Source organism: Melanotaenia boesemani, chromosome 9 (assembly GCF_017639745.1).
Source record: "Melanotaenia boesemani isolate fMelBoe1 chromosome 9, fMelBoe1.pri, whole genome shotgun sequence".
Taxonomy (NCBI): domain Eukaryota; kingdom Metazoa; phylum Chordata; class Actinopteri; order Atheriniformes; family Melanotaeniidae; genus Melanotaenia; species Melanotaenia boesemani.
Window position 1 is genome coordinate 7,172,572 of NC_055690.1, and position 14,602 is coordinate 7,187,173.

At 39.0% G+C, this 14,602-nt stretch overlaps 1 protein-coding gene across 1 annotated transcript; it reads left to right on the top strand.

Moving 5' to 3' along the window:
- The first annotated feature begins 5,571 nt into the window (after positions 1–5,571).
- LOC121646091 (ubiquitin carboxyl-terminal hydrolase 37-like) lies at positions 5,572–9,936 on the top strand. Its single transcript, XM_041994969.1, has 14 exons — positions 5,572–5,583; positions 5,691–5,807; positions 7,309–7,364; positions 7,601–7,789; positions 7,895–7,966; positions 8,097–8,228; positions 8,340–8,463; positions 8,557–8,708; positions 8,970–9,069; positions 9,182–9,258; positions 9,357–9,465; positions 9,572–9,632; positions 9,831–9,885; positions 9,933–9,936. The coding sequence occupies exons 1-14, from the start codon at positions 5,572–5,574 to the stop codon at positions 9,934–9,936; spliced, it is 1,260 nt and encodes a 419-aa protein (XP_041850903.1).
- The last annotated feature ends 4,666 nt before the right edge of the window (positions 9,937–14,602 follow it).

Sequence of the window (14,602 nt, forward strand, 5' to 3'; positions counted from 1 at the left end):
GTGGTGGATGCTGTCTCTGCATGCTTGAACTATGACGTGATGCCCTTCGGCAAAGACTTGGAAAAATGGCGGCAGCAAAAACAGAACGGGGCTTTAATGGATATGTTTTTGTTAGAGACTGAGGCCCGGTTTACACCACAACGCTGAGAAATGAGACAGTAAGACACAAAAGTTTTGTTGTGTTCTGGCCTCTCGTTTACATGGTAACAGAGTTTTGTGTGGATAAAACTGCCTGATTTTTTTTTTTTTTTGGTTTACTTTCACTTTTTGCAGCAAACATTATACTTGCACAAGGTTACCACAAGGCTTTTGTGAGTCTCTTACAATTTGGCAGCTAATTTAACTAAATTCAAAACATCAAAAGGCAGTCAGATTCTTTTGACAACATTTTGCTGGCCTCTCCCAAGCCATGTCAGAGGGCAAGACACGCTGGAGTCACCGGGTGATGCATGCCATGTATTCCTTTGTTTTAAATGATAAAACGAATACAGACACAATTGAGATTGGCACCCGTTCAATTAGTGTTAAAAATATATATAATACATATATCTCTTTATAGTTCCTGGGTGTTCCAGCAGGGTCTACAATTCTGCAGCTCTGGCTGGAGAGGGTGAGGCCAGAGACTCCATACAGCACAGCAGCAGCCATGTCATCACAGAAGAAGTTCTAAAAGCACAAAGGGACACAATCAGCACTATTAAGGAGGTGGCCAAGGAGTTGCAGGAAATAAAGACCATCTTGGCTGAAATTTAGAGATCACTCAAAAAACATTGTGAATTAAAAAAAAAGAAAAACTCCCTTTTGCATTGCATCAGTCCTAGACCATACATACATACATACATACATACATACATAAAGACATACATACATACATACATACAGGGCGCAGACTGTTGTGTCTTAGAATGAATGAGTGATGGGCAGACCCAGGCCAATCAGCCACTATACTGGTGAGGAACATGTATGCATCACATATGATTTGGACGTTTAGAAAATAAAAATGCTTTGGTTAATGACAGCAGATTTAATTTCCATTTTGTAATTTCCCCCTTATCCAGCGGTGTCAATTTACATTTTAGTTCAGGTTCCACATTCAGCACAATTTGACCTCTCTTTCACACCTTCGTTTTTACTAAAACGAAGGAGTGTGTGTGCATGCGTGTATGTCTGCGTATGTGTCAGGATAAGTGGGACATAGCTGTGTATGTGGAGAGGGATCACATGTACGAGTCGGGAGGGCCTGGGGGTGGGTGGGTCGTGGATCTGGGCTCTCCAGCTATTCTCCTCTCCCTCCTCTCCTTCCCCCCTAGGAAGGTGGTGGGTGGGTGACTGTAGCTCATTGATTATGTATGTCCTAGTCGTGGGGGATGACTGCTCCTGGCCTGTCCTGCCCTGGGGTGGTCCCGGGAAACGGGGGTGCCTACTGCCACAACTGGCTCATCCTCTGGAGGGAAGTTCACTTACATCCCTGGATCTAAGAGGCCTCCTTGGCTGCACCCTGTGGCAGCCAGCCTCTTAGTTTTAAATACAATTAGACATCAAAACACAATAAAGACAACACAAACAACTTTTGGGGGGCGTGCCATGTAGTGCATTGCGGGCGGGGCTGCTCGGGTGGCCTTGCTCCCAGCGTGGCGTGGTTACTGCCTCTCAATCTTAATCACAAACAACACACAAACAGTCATGAGCGGGGAAGTTGAAGGCAATGGGGTCCTCTCACACTCATGTTTCCTGGACGCCACCGGGGGCGGGCAGGGGGAGGTGTTTGCCTTACAGGGCAGGGATCCATGCTGGAACCGCTGACAGGGTGGCTGCGGGCCCTGGGGGGTGCCCAGTCTACTACATTTGGGTAGGGCAGGGGTGGCCAACGTCGGTCCTCAAGAGCCACAATCCTGCAGGTTTTCCATGCATCCCTGCACCGACATACCTGACTTAAACTAATGAGTCATTGTGCAGATCCTCATAGGCTGTTGGATCCATTTAATTTGAGTCAGGTGTGTCGGTGAAGGGATGCATGGAAAACCTGCAGGATTGTCGCTCTTGAGGACCGACGTTGGCCACTCCTGGGGTAGGGGGTTGGGTGAAGGTAGCAGGGGTGGTGGTGGGGGCTGGATTAGGGGCTTGCGATCCTCTGGTCTGCTGAGGATATCTACAAGAGTCAAATACAAGGGAGCTAAACTGTTTAAAAACAAGTAATAAAATTTTGTACTGATTCCTAAAACTAACAGGAAGCTAGTGCAAAGTATCAAGCACAGGGGTAATGTGATCATGTCACATCCTCCCAGTAAGCAACTGAGCAGCTGCATTTTGAGTGAGCTTCAATCGGTGCAAGAATGACTGATCAATGCCATAATACAGGGAGTTGCAGTAATCTAAGCGGGACATAAAGAGCAGGTGGATGACTTTTCTAGATCTTGCTTAGGCAGGTAAGACTTTATCTTGCCAAGCAGCCTCAAATGAAAGAAAAAGCTTTGAACTACTGAACTGACCTGCTGGTGGAGGTTAAAAGAGCTATCCACGATCACACCCATGATTTTTCACATGGGTTTGATAGTGTGAAGTAAGTGGACTGTGAGGGACCGAGGCCAAGGATGAAGAGAGCACAGGAAATTTTTTAAGAAAAAGTCTTTTGACATTTAATTTTACAAAAACAAACAAACAAAAAAAAACAAAGTAAAGGTTCTGTGCCCATAAAAGAGGTCAAATAAACAGAAGGTCAACATGAGAAATTAAAAACTAAGTGACCTAACAAACTGACACACAAGGAAAACTATGTACACTGGCTGATCAGACCATTTTGACACAAGACGGAAAACACAAAATAACGATCTCCAGCTTACTTAATAAATTTTAACTAATTGATAACAGAACCTAAACAATTGAGACTCTCAACTCATCAGGGAAACACATCTAAATAATCATAATTCTACATAAAGAACAAATAAAGTAATACAAAACAATAGAAAACCTAAACCTCTCTCCCACTAGTCTCCTGTGGAATGGAAGAGTCCAATTAGGCTGCAGTCTTGTCAAGGGAGCTCCACATCAACTGGGACTCTTTTCCTTAGCAGGCTTGGTTCTCCCACACGCTACAACTTCCCCAGGAACAGGCAAGTCAAAGGAAATACATTCTAACTGAAAGTAAACCAAATTAACAAGATGACAAGAATGACTTAACCAAAAGTGTGAACCCAATTAGTTAACCACCCCAGCCAAACCTGTTAATAAAAAGGTTAAATATAAAAGAAATGGTAAGTATAACAAATAAAGTGTGTATTGAGTTAAATGAAATAAAGAAAAAGGTTACCAGACGGGGCTCAATGTGTGTGGCTGCCTAGGTGGCCATCAGACGGACCTCGAACACTTGCAGCACCATTCAGAAGCTCAGAACGTCCAAAGACCACAATTTCAGTTTTCTCCTCATTTAAATGGAGGAAGTTTATTTCCATCCACACTTTTAAATCTATCAAGAACTAAGCAATCTCCCCGTGGTTAAAGGGAACGTCTGCAAAGCAATGACAGGCAATATTGTGCTTTTGAAATAGAGACCCCAAAAGCGCTTTTGTGTGTTTATTTGTTTTGTTTTTTTCCACTGATCAATAAATGACTTTACCTTAATCAGTTTATCCTTGTTTTTTTCCTGGCTGTAACTGTCTCTTTTTCATAAATTAAATTTGTGTACTGAATTACTTCATATTTGAAGTTTTTCCTATGCTCAGTTTTCTTGTTTTCAAGACTTCATTGTTGATAATTATTAAACACACCAGTACGCTAATTTGTTTTATTCCAATTCAGGTTGCAGGGAAGCTGGAGCCTATCCCAGTAATTAGTAGGCAACAGTCAGGGCACCCCCTGGACAGGTCACCAGTCCACATCGGGTCCAGTATACTGGTGTGAAACTAATTTTTAAGGAGGGTGACAAACATAGTTTTGTGTGGTTCATGTGTATGAGTGTGTGAGAGATTAGGTGTGTTTTTAAATTCGGTTTGGTCATATACTTGGGTATGTGAAGGCTTATTTTTAATTAGATGTTGAAATTATTTTGATTGTTATTATAAAAAGAATAAATAAAATTTTATCTGACCTAAATGAACTGAGTAATTTTATTAATATTAACTGGGTCTCTGGTGGCTTTTAATGGGCTTAAAGTCACACAATAAGTCTGACTTAGGTTTGTATTTGAAATAGACCGTGTGCTCGTGGAGGGAAGCTGACATTCAAATGTTGAAAACAATAAAAATAATTTTAGAGAAATTCAGCAGAAAAAAAACTAAATAAATTTGACTTTTAACATTATATGGCTGCACAGTGATGTTGGTTTTAAAGATAAACTTTGTTTTACACTTTTAGACATCATGAGTAATTTGAGTCAAACAGTCCACATTAATGTGAATTTACAGAGCGTTCATGTTTACATGCTTGTTGTCTGCATCCTGTCAGATGATGGAACTCTGATGATGGAACTGTCATATTCCAGAACTGACACATTGTGATGTATTAAAGTCTCTTCAGAACATTCTCAGAAGGTTTAACTTAGAGATTCATTCAGTTTGAACAGATCTTAGTGCAGTTCACACCTTATTCACCATGGAAAGACTTATAATCAAGCTAACTGGTCAACAGAAGGTTTATCCAAAGGTAAATAATGTGTAGATTGTACAGTTTACACTCATTCACTGAAACTTATGTCCTTGTCTTCACTGACAACAGTGTTGGAGCTATTGATGTGTGTGGAAGTGTGTTTTTAGATTAAGAAACATTACTTTTTAAAAATGTTTATTTATTTCCCACAGAAAAAACAAGATACTAAAACAGCTGATCGAGATCAGTCCAGTTTACAGACGCGGTAAGAAAGTTATTTGTTAATACAGAGGACTCTTTTACATAAAAACACAACAAAAATAAATACAGTTAATTCACTTTATTGCTTTGCCCCTCGAGAGGGCAGTGTGGTTTGCAGCAGACATGTGAAATCATTCGTCACATCACTTAAAACATGAGACAAAAGAAACCTAAAACATATAAAATATAAGTTATGAGCAGCTAATTAAAACAGATGCAACAAGTGCTCAATCTAAATCCTCTAAAAACAAGGTACATAGTAAAATATAAATAAACAACAAATAGAGGAGCCATAAAAAAATCTATGGTTGTGTTGTTCTGTACATTAATATCCTGACAGGTGTGTGTGTGTGAATAATTATTCTGCTTTTAAAATGAGACTAAATCTGATCTCCATCTTCTAACATGTCTGATCCAAAACTCCAGCCTTAAAATGACTTGAAGTATGATGATTCATGTCTGATTTCGAAGACTGATTTATTAATCTGGCTGATCATTTTCTGCTGATGTGATCAGTTTATAGACCAGGAACAACATATTATTTATTTAAATTGTTTCAAACAATTGATGTAAAATTTATTTAACACATGAATCTACAAACGCTTAACGAGCCGTGTTTCTGTTCATCTCCAGAGTCGCTGTTTCAGAAGCTCCAGCAGCAAAGACCTGCACAGAGAACCCCAAACAGAGGACTACTTGGCTGTCAAGGCTGTTCGGTCGGCTCCTGGTATGTTTCCAAGTGTGTCTGCTTTACGTGATTGTTGTACAAGTTTGTAATATTTGTGTTTGGACACAGAGAAAGTTTGGCAAAGATTTTTCTTTGACATATTTCCCTTTGTAATTCACAGAGAAAAGATATATGCTGTGTAAAGACTAAGTCCTCAGATGGTGAAACTACCAGTAAAGCACCCCAGCCTGAGGAGAAAACCAAGAAGAAGAAACAGAAGACTTGGTGGAGCTTCAGAGTATGTTTAACATGCTTCAGGGCTTCATATTCTCCATTCTAGTGTTAATTTAATCAGCCATTTTTAAATTTAGTCTCAGTTTTAGTCCAGTTTCAATAGTGCTTATTAGTTTTTACCACATTTAGCCAACTTCATCCCGTTTTTATTTAATCACGTTTTAGTCGACTGTAAGTCTAGCATTTTAGTCTTTATTTTAGTACAAAAAACATTTTATGTGTCTAGTTTTAGTCAACAAAACTGTCAACATTTTTAGTCTAGTAACCTAAAGACAAACAGCATTTTATGTCACCAAATAAATACATTGGATGCAAACTCCTAAAGCAGTGGTTCCCAACCTTTTTTTTTTTTTTTTTTAGCTTAGAACGAAATTTTAATACCCCAGACATTCAAAACACAGACAATTTTACTTACTTTTATACCACATTTAGGCTATTTCATGAATGAAAATGCAGGTTAAAGTTGTTTTGAATTAAGTGTTGCGTATTATTTTATTTTATCTAGATGATTTATTTTAGTACGATTTAGTTTTTAGTTTGCATCCATGTGTAGCTGCCCAGGTGTTTTGTGTTAAATAGTTCACTTGCAGCTCCTAGATTAGCTCATACTTCTGTCTGCTTTAATTAAACTTGCAATCCAACTGAAAACATAGTTGCCAGACCAGTATCTAAGTTAGCATAAATTCAACTTCACACACCATTCTACCAGCAAGTGGCTACTATCGTTACAAGCTAAGAAGCTAATGTAAGTTAGCAAGTGGTTTGCCATCAGTTTAACGTTATTGTTGGAACATTACAGCCGGTGGTTTAATGTTACGTTATAAACAACCACCACCAAATTTTTCATTAACTTACCACAATGTCTTTGTGGTGAACTGCAGGTTTGTTGTGTTTTTCCCAGCTGCCTTGTACCCACATTCCTTCCCTTCGACTAAAATCATGCACTTCAATGGAAAATGGATCCATATATCATGTCTTTTCTTTCTCTTGTCCCCCGTGCAAAGCATGGCCATTAATGTTTTATTTTTAACCTTTTGTCCACCACCTCCTGTCTGTCCCGTTTGTACACCTGCCCGCTGCAGGTTTGAAAGGGTGTGTGTGTGTGAGTGGCGGAAGAGCCGAGGAGGAGTGAGAGACAGGATTTGACAAAATCATATCATATAATTATATAATATAATTTTCGTATCGTCTTTGTTCGTGAACTGAAATGTCCGTAGATTTTAGCCCAGCTTTTATTTAGTGAACAACTGTTTCGTCTCGTCTTTATTAGTCCACGAAAATGCATTTTGATTTAATCCATGTCATTGTTTATTAACGGGGGTTTTCGTCTCGTCTAGTTTTCGTCCGGTGAAAAATGTGCATTAAACACACGAAAATGTTTTCGTGTAGTTTTCGTTGACGAAATGAACGCTGCTCTGTTCTGGGCTTGAATGTTTTCTCATGAACGTCATGCTGGTTCATCTTGTTGCTGTTGTTAAATATTCAGTTTGTCTTTTATCCCACAGAGAAAAAATCGAGTTTCTCCGATTTGTGACGATGACTTTCAGGAAGCTGTCAGAAGGTAAAAAGCCTCATTTCACCGTATTTCTGTTTTCTCTTCATCATAAGCAGCATTTAGTTTACACACAGTCCACAGTTAACATCCTCAGTTAACAAGATTAACATGATGACTGATACAAGTATTTGCTACAAATGAAAACGTATTTAAGATTAATTTAATCCTTTATCTGGTTTTGCTGTTGTTACTGAGGATGCCTAAAATACTAATTACAAAAATCTCCTCCCTCCACACTGCAGAATAGCTAAAGCTCAAGAGGTGATACAAAACCACCACAGCTACATCCAAGGACTACATGGGGGGATGAACAGCCACAAAAAAGAAAAGGCTGCCTCTGATGGGAAAATAAAAGAATCAAGAAATGCAGGAGACAAAAGGGTTAGATTCACCACAGAGATGGTCAGAAGTCTTGAGAAACCAGAAAACAAGTAGGTCCACAAGCACAGAAACTGTGAGCAGATTAATGTCCACATAGTGTAAATTGATCATGGACACACTAACATCCCTCATTGATTTTCTGTGTGTCTCTGAAGCAGAGAGAAGTTCAACGTCCACCCCACTGATGGAGCAACCAGCATCATGTCCCAGCAGGTCCTGCATCCTGGGTAAGGACATCTACACACACACAGTCACACACATAGAAACAAACAAGCTGATAAATGTTTCAGCATTCTGTGACTTGTCATGAAGATCATGATGCTAATGTGTGATGCTGCTTGTTGTTTCGTGCGTCAGCTTCCCGAACCCAGCCCGGAGCTGCTACATGAACTCCAGCCTCCAGACTCTGCTGACACTCAAAGAGTTTGTGGAAGACGTCCGCTCCCAGGAGGACTTGTTTGGACAGTGTCATGAGGCTGAGCTGATGAAGTACAGTGATGACACACACAAATACACACCACCCAATTTTTATGTTTTTCCATCAATGCTTGAGAAAAAAATGAAATGCTAACCTCAGTTTATTTCCTTCTTCTTCTCCAGATGTTTCATGAACATTGTTAGATGTCACAACTCAGACAATGCCCTCCTAAAGCTTCACATCCTCAATAAGTTTAAGGGGGTCATTTCTGCGAAGGCGCCAGAATTTGAGGATGCTGGAAACAAAGTGAGTCGGCTGTTTTTTGTCACTAAATGTTCTCTCGTCTGCAGAGTTTACGTCTGTGCATCAATTAAAATCTGTGTGTTTCTGTGTGTTCAGGATGCCCATGAGTTCCTGACAGCCGTCCTAGACCAGATGGACAGCCTGGCTTTAGCTCTGCATCAGACGGCAGCCATTGTGGGGGGAAACTACACCTGCCCCATAGCAAGAAACTTTGCATTCGAAATGCAGAACACCAGGACATGTAAAAGGTGAAACCTCACAGAAAAGCAGTAACCCAGATCTGAAAACACTTTTCTCTTTCATTCATGTGGCCGGTCATTTTAATGTGGACGGGCTTTTGTATTTTTACGTTCACCATGAATAACAGTCATTTCCCTCTTGTCTAAGTGGACTGTGCTGTCTGCTCTGCTCTCAAACCGTCCTGTCATCGTAGCTTTGCTGTACCACAGATAGTTTTCCGACATTTTCTCTACATGTATATTTATGTGTGTTGTCCCTTTAATGTGCAGATGTGGTGACCAGTCCATCACACAGGAGAACTTCACCAGTCTCTCTCTGGACCTGATTTCTGAACTTTCAGTGCAGCAGCTGCTCCAGATGTACCAAATGGTAAGAACCTCATGATTTATTGACTCCAGTCATTCAAACATTGACCATGTGTGTGTGGATGTTTAGTCAGTTTGTTTCGTTGTACATAACTGACGGTAAGTTGTCCCTGCAGGAGACACAGCTGGAGTACATGTGCGACTGTGGTGGAACGACATCAGGACGAGAGACCACATTTCTGACCCTCCCAAAGTGAGTAAAACCAGCATTTTAAATGTCTGCTGTACAGTCTGAGTTTGCTAGAATCTGCAGTCATTTTCTTTAACTGATGTCCTCTTTCTTGGAAACAGATACCTCATATTACATCTGAAGAGGTTTAAGTTCACTGAGGACCTGCAGATGATGAAGCTGCATGACCCCATCATCCTCCTCAAGGAGCTGATGATGACCTCCCACCAGGTATAACAATAACACTCCAAAACAAAGAGTAAAGTTTGGGACTGTGTGTTGGTGTCAGGATGGTGAGTGTGTGAAGTTAACTGTTGTTGTCTGTGATTCTTCTCAGGATGAAGGTTGGTACAGCCTGGTTAGTGTCATCAGCCATCTGGGATCATCATACGATGATGGTAAGTTAACGTGAGGAGAATGTAAACCTCTGTCATGTTAGTAAAAACAGAGATATACAATATTTCTATCAATATTTCTACATAGATTTTGTGTGTGTTTGATTTTCTTGGACGTTTGTGTAAAATCTGTGTGAGATCTGGATGGAAACTGAGCTGCTGTTCATGACTTCGAGTTCACTTTGCTTTTCCTCCTTTCAGGACACTACGTGAGTGACGGGTTGCACCCGTACGAGGACCAGGACAACAACGCTGAGCATTGGCTCCACTACGACGACGTAAACGTCTACTATAACACCGGAGATAATGCCAGAGAGGCGTGCAAGAACACGTCATACGTCCTTTTCTACCAGAGAAGGGTAAGAAAACAACACAGTAACACCTTGTGCCGTCAGGCCAAACACACATTACACAAAATCTGACACAGCTGAATTATTTTCCCCACACACTGAACTGGTTCAAAGATTGTGTTTATTTCTAGGTGTAGATGAAGATCTGAGACGATCCAGCTCAGGTAAGTATGGAGGCAGATTCATCTGTTGTTGTTCTGTGGTTTTTCTTGCAGCAGCCCTCAGGAGGAGGGGTTTACCCCAGAGAGCCTGGTTCCTCCCGAGGTTTCTTCCTAATGGGGAGTTTTTCCTCGCCACTGTCGCCCAAATTCAAACTCATCTATTTATTCTATTAGAATTTAGAATTTATCAAATCATGAAGATGAGTTAATCTGACCGGCTTGCTCTCTGGAGGTTTAAAACTAAAAATAGGAAGAACAATAGAAAAACCAAAAACGGCCTCTATAAATGGATACATAAATAAAAAAAAAGCCATTTAATATTTATGAATAAATCCACTAAAAGGTTTGTAAAATTTAAAGCTATAAACAAACCAAACAAAGTAAAATTAGATTAAAAAAACAGTTTAATATTTATGAATAAATCCACTAAAAGGTTTGTAAAATTTAAAGCTATAAACAAACCAAACAAAATAAAATTAGATTAAAAAACAGTTTAATATTTATTAATAAATCCACTAAAGTGTTGATTAAATTTAAAGCTAAAAACAAATCAAATAAAAAATTAAAATAAAATAGACTACATTGAAAAACAATTTAATATTTATAAATAAATCCATAAAAGTAGGTAAAATCAAAATCTAAAAACAAATCAAACATAATTTGAAAAAATAAAATAAGCAAATAAAAAAATAGAGTAGATAGACAAAAGTCACAAAATAAAATGAACTAAATTTAATTATTAAGATTTAAATGGATTAAAACAAAACAGAATATGATAAAATAGGATAAAACAGAATAAAAAAATACTAATTCAAATATAATGAAAAATAAATAAACTTCAATTATATCAATAAATCCTGTGTGAAGAGTGTTTTTGTGTGTCTTTGTGGTTAAAAACAGGTTTCATTCAATAAAGTAACTTATTCTTTATTGTATTGGTAACTATGTGGTAGTTAACGCTGATCCAGACACAACTTTTGAAATAAAGTCACAAAACAAGACTGAGCTACAATACTGACCAAGTTCTGACTGAATCTATTTATTATAGGGCTCTCGGACACATATTAAATCATATTGTGGTGTTTTTTTTATATTTACTTAGACATATATGCCATTTTTGACAGTGAGAACTCAACAAATTTCATGTCTGATTGTTGTCACATCTTAATGAACCACAAGTGAGTAAACACTTGAGTGAGTGGAGATTATTTAAAGCAGTGGTTCCTAAACTTTTTGAGCCACAACCCCCAAGATAATTATGTTGGTGTTGGTGACCCCCACCCTCATGGGATGACTTAGTGATTAATTGTGTGATGTATAAAATGGGTGATCGTGCAGCATCCTCTAAATGTAAGGCTGGAAAACTCCCAGAATCTTCATAAATAAGGAGGATAAAGTTCTTGTTCTTCACCGCTGTGACCAGACACCTACATGCCCAAAGTCAGCTTTTCTCACAGCGATAATGTCACATTCAGATGACTAAAATACTTGAATGAAACCATGTTTGTGTTCAGAATTAGGATGGGTTAGTGTCCATTAGCTGGAAACTCTGACCTACACACACCTGAAATGAAGTTACACGATAACAGGGAGCTACGCTGCTGACTGAAACCTGACGGGATCATTACAGGATGTTCTTTCACATTCTTTAAAAGTGAAAACAAAATACTCTTTAATATGTTATTAAAGCATAATGCAATAAAACGAAGAAAACAATCTATTCAAGAAGCTGGAAGTAGACGAGGAGTCTGTTCTCCCCCTACATTTATGGGATGTAAGTCTCCATCTGATCCCTGCACATGGAATTTCGTGCACTGGAGTCTGTTGTGATGGTGAAAATGCAGAAGAGGAAAACACAGAAAGCCACCGAAACTGCCATAAAACAAGGTCAGGTGAAGTTACAGGACAGAAGAAAAGAGGCATGTTTTTATATTCTAGGATGTAAGTTATTATTAAACTTTATGTAGCACCTCTAGCCTACCTCTTGGTGGAGATACTCACATCGCTCTAGGTCACCTAACATATACTCACAAAGGAGCGGGTATTGATGAGAACAGTTAGCCCTTCAATGCTTTTAACAGTAAGACATAAATGCTTTTTACAGCTCTGTTATACTTTACAATAAACAAAATAAGGCACCATCTCACATCTTGCTGTGAGAAACTTGAGAATGTTGTTCATTTGCTGCCTCACATAAAACATGACTTACATACAAACTTATTTGACTGTCCTCCCGATTATACATGAACCACATTTTCGCTTCCATTTCTTGTTGCATTAACAAGAATGCTTTTTCAAAAATGATAATGAACAAGAACATTTTAAACACTTGAAAATTTTTTGCTTGCTGTGGTTTTCAAACTTTTCCAGAGCATCCTTTTGCCTTCTTTTCTCAGGAGTGCAGACACAAAGATAGGCAGGACATACTTTCTAGGGGAAGACAAAATTAGCCTCGATTACATGTCGGTAAACAACAGACTAACGTGAAATGTGTGGTCCCGGGGAAAAAAATTCTTGGGATGTCCATTGTAACATCCAAAGGCATAGTACAGATGTACCTTTATTTATTTATTCCATTTTTTTACGAAAAATTGGCTAGAAATACGTCTACTTTGTTTATCTTTTTGCCACCCACAAACATCGTTGACGTGCAAGTCACGTGATCAGTGATGGAAACTGAGAATGGTCTATAAGCTATGTCCCAATTAAGGGTCTAAACCAGGGGTGGGCAATTATTTTTTCCATAGGGCAACTTGACAAACAGAAAATATTGTGGAGGGCTGGGCCAAAAGGCTGAATTAAATTTAGCATATTAATTGTATTTCTATATAAAAAACAGTTAATAGCATTGTTTTGACAAACTGGTAAGAGTAGGCTATATGTTATTATCAAATTAAATGAAAAAGTGAGGCTGCCTTGCAAAAAATGTCATTTATTCAAATTTTCCAAAGCAATGGTAAACAAAATGTAGACTTTTGTGAAACTTTTTTTTTAAACATTTGTGACTTATATTAGAGAACATTTTCAGTCACATTCACTCCAAAACACATTTTGAGTTTCAAATACTGTTGGAAAGAAATTCTTGGCATCCTACAGACATTACAATTCTGTCTTTGTGCTCCAAACATTCAGCATGACACATCATATTAAACTAACTGAACTGAACATCACTGTATTGATTTTGAGAAAACGGGTTCCAAAGACAGTGTCCCAGTTCACTGCTAGTTGGCACCTTTTCATGCCTATATTTGTAGTCTAACCACCTCATTTGGTCTTTAAGTTATTTTTTCTTGCTCAGTGAGAGAAATCTAGTCTCTGCTGAGCTTTAATGAGTGCATCAAAGTCAGGTTGAATGTCTGAGGTGGAGATGTGAAGCAAAGCTGACAGATGATCATTAGTTAGCAAAGATCTATACCTGGATTTTGTGAACTTCATAATTGAAAATGTTTGTTGACATATGTAGGTAGGTAGAGCCAAAGAGAACCAATATTTTCTGAGCATGTCTCCTCATGTTTGGAAAGTTCTCCTTCTTAAGCGAAGAACAGAAATCCAGCAGAGATCCTGACTTAAAGTGCTCTGCCAGGACTGCATCAGACTGCAGGTCAATGAGTTCCAGCTAGACATCACTAGATGCATTATCCACACTGCAGGTAAAGGGAGAGTGTGCATTTCATCCTCGATTTTCCTAAGATCTTCAAATCGCCTTGAAAACTTACCATGCAATGCTCTTGACATTGATGAGTACATGCAGAGGAGATCAGCTGATGGTGTGACTTCTTTCAGGGTTTGCATTTGAGTGAGTGTTGCTCTCCATTTGGCTTGAGAGAAACTGCAACTTTGTCATGAAAGCCTTCACCAGGCTATGCATTTCATACATAAAAAGGCCCTTGCCTTGCAGTTTGGTGTTCAGTTCATTCATCAGCTCCGTCACATCGACAGCAAATTTAAAATCTGCCATCCAGTCCTCATCTGACAGCTCCGGGATGTCTTTGCCTTTCTCCTCACAAAACTCTTGAATCTCTCCTTTCAGGTCCCAAACTCTTTTCAGCACTTTGCCCAGGCTGAGCAATCTGACAGCTGTGTGGTAGCCAATGTCCCTTTGCTCAGTCTCATGCTCCTCCAAAAGTGCGACAAACTGTCTGTGATTCAATGCCCATGCCCTGATGAAGTTTACTATTTTAGCAACAACATCAGTAACATGGTTAATTTTTAGCACTGACTTGCACACACATGTTGGTGTAAGATACAATGCAAAAATACCAATTTCTGATCTGCGTCTATTTCTGTCAGTTTATCTTGCATTTCAAAAGTCCGACATTTTTCCCTGTAAGATTGGGAGAACCGTCCGTTGTGACACCTGCCAGTCTGTCCCACTTCAATCCCAGTGTCCATGCACGCATTTAAGTAACACTTATATATGTGCTACAAAGTCTACCAAGCACTCTTTAACAAACTCTCCCTC

Coding starts and splice junctions, on each gene's coding strand:
- LOC121646091 (XM_041994969.1), top strand. Junction 8,229..8,339: donor CATGAGGCTGAGCTGATGAA/GTACAGTGATGA, acceptor CTTCTTCTCCAG/ATGTTTCATGAACATTGTTA. Junction 8,709..8,969: donor AACACCAGGACATGTAAAAG/GTGAAACCTCAC, acceptor TTTAATGTGCAG/ATGTGGTGACCAGTCCATCA.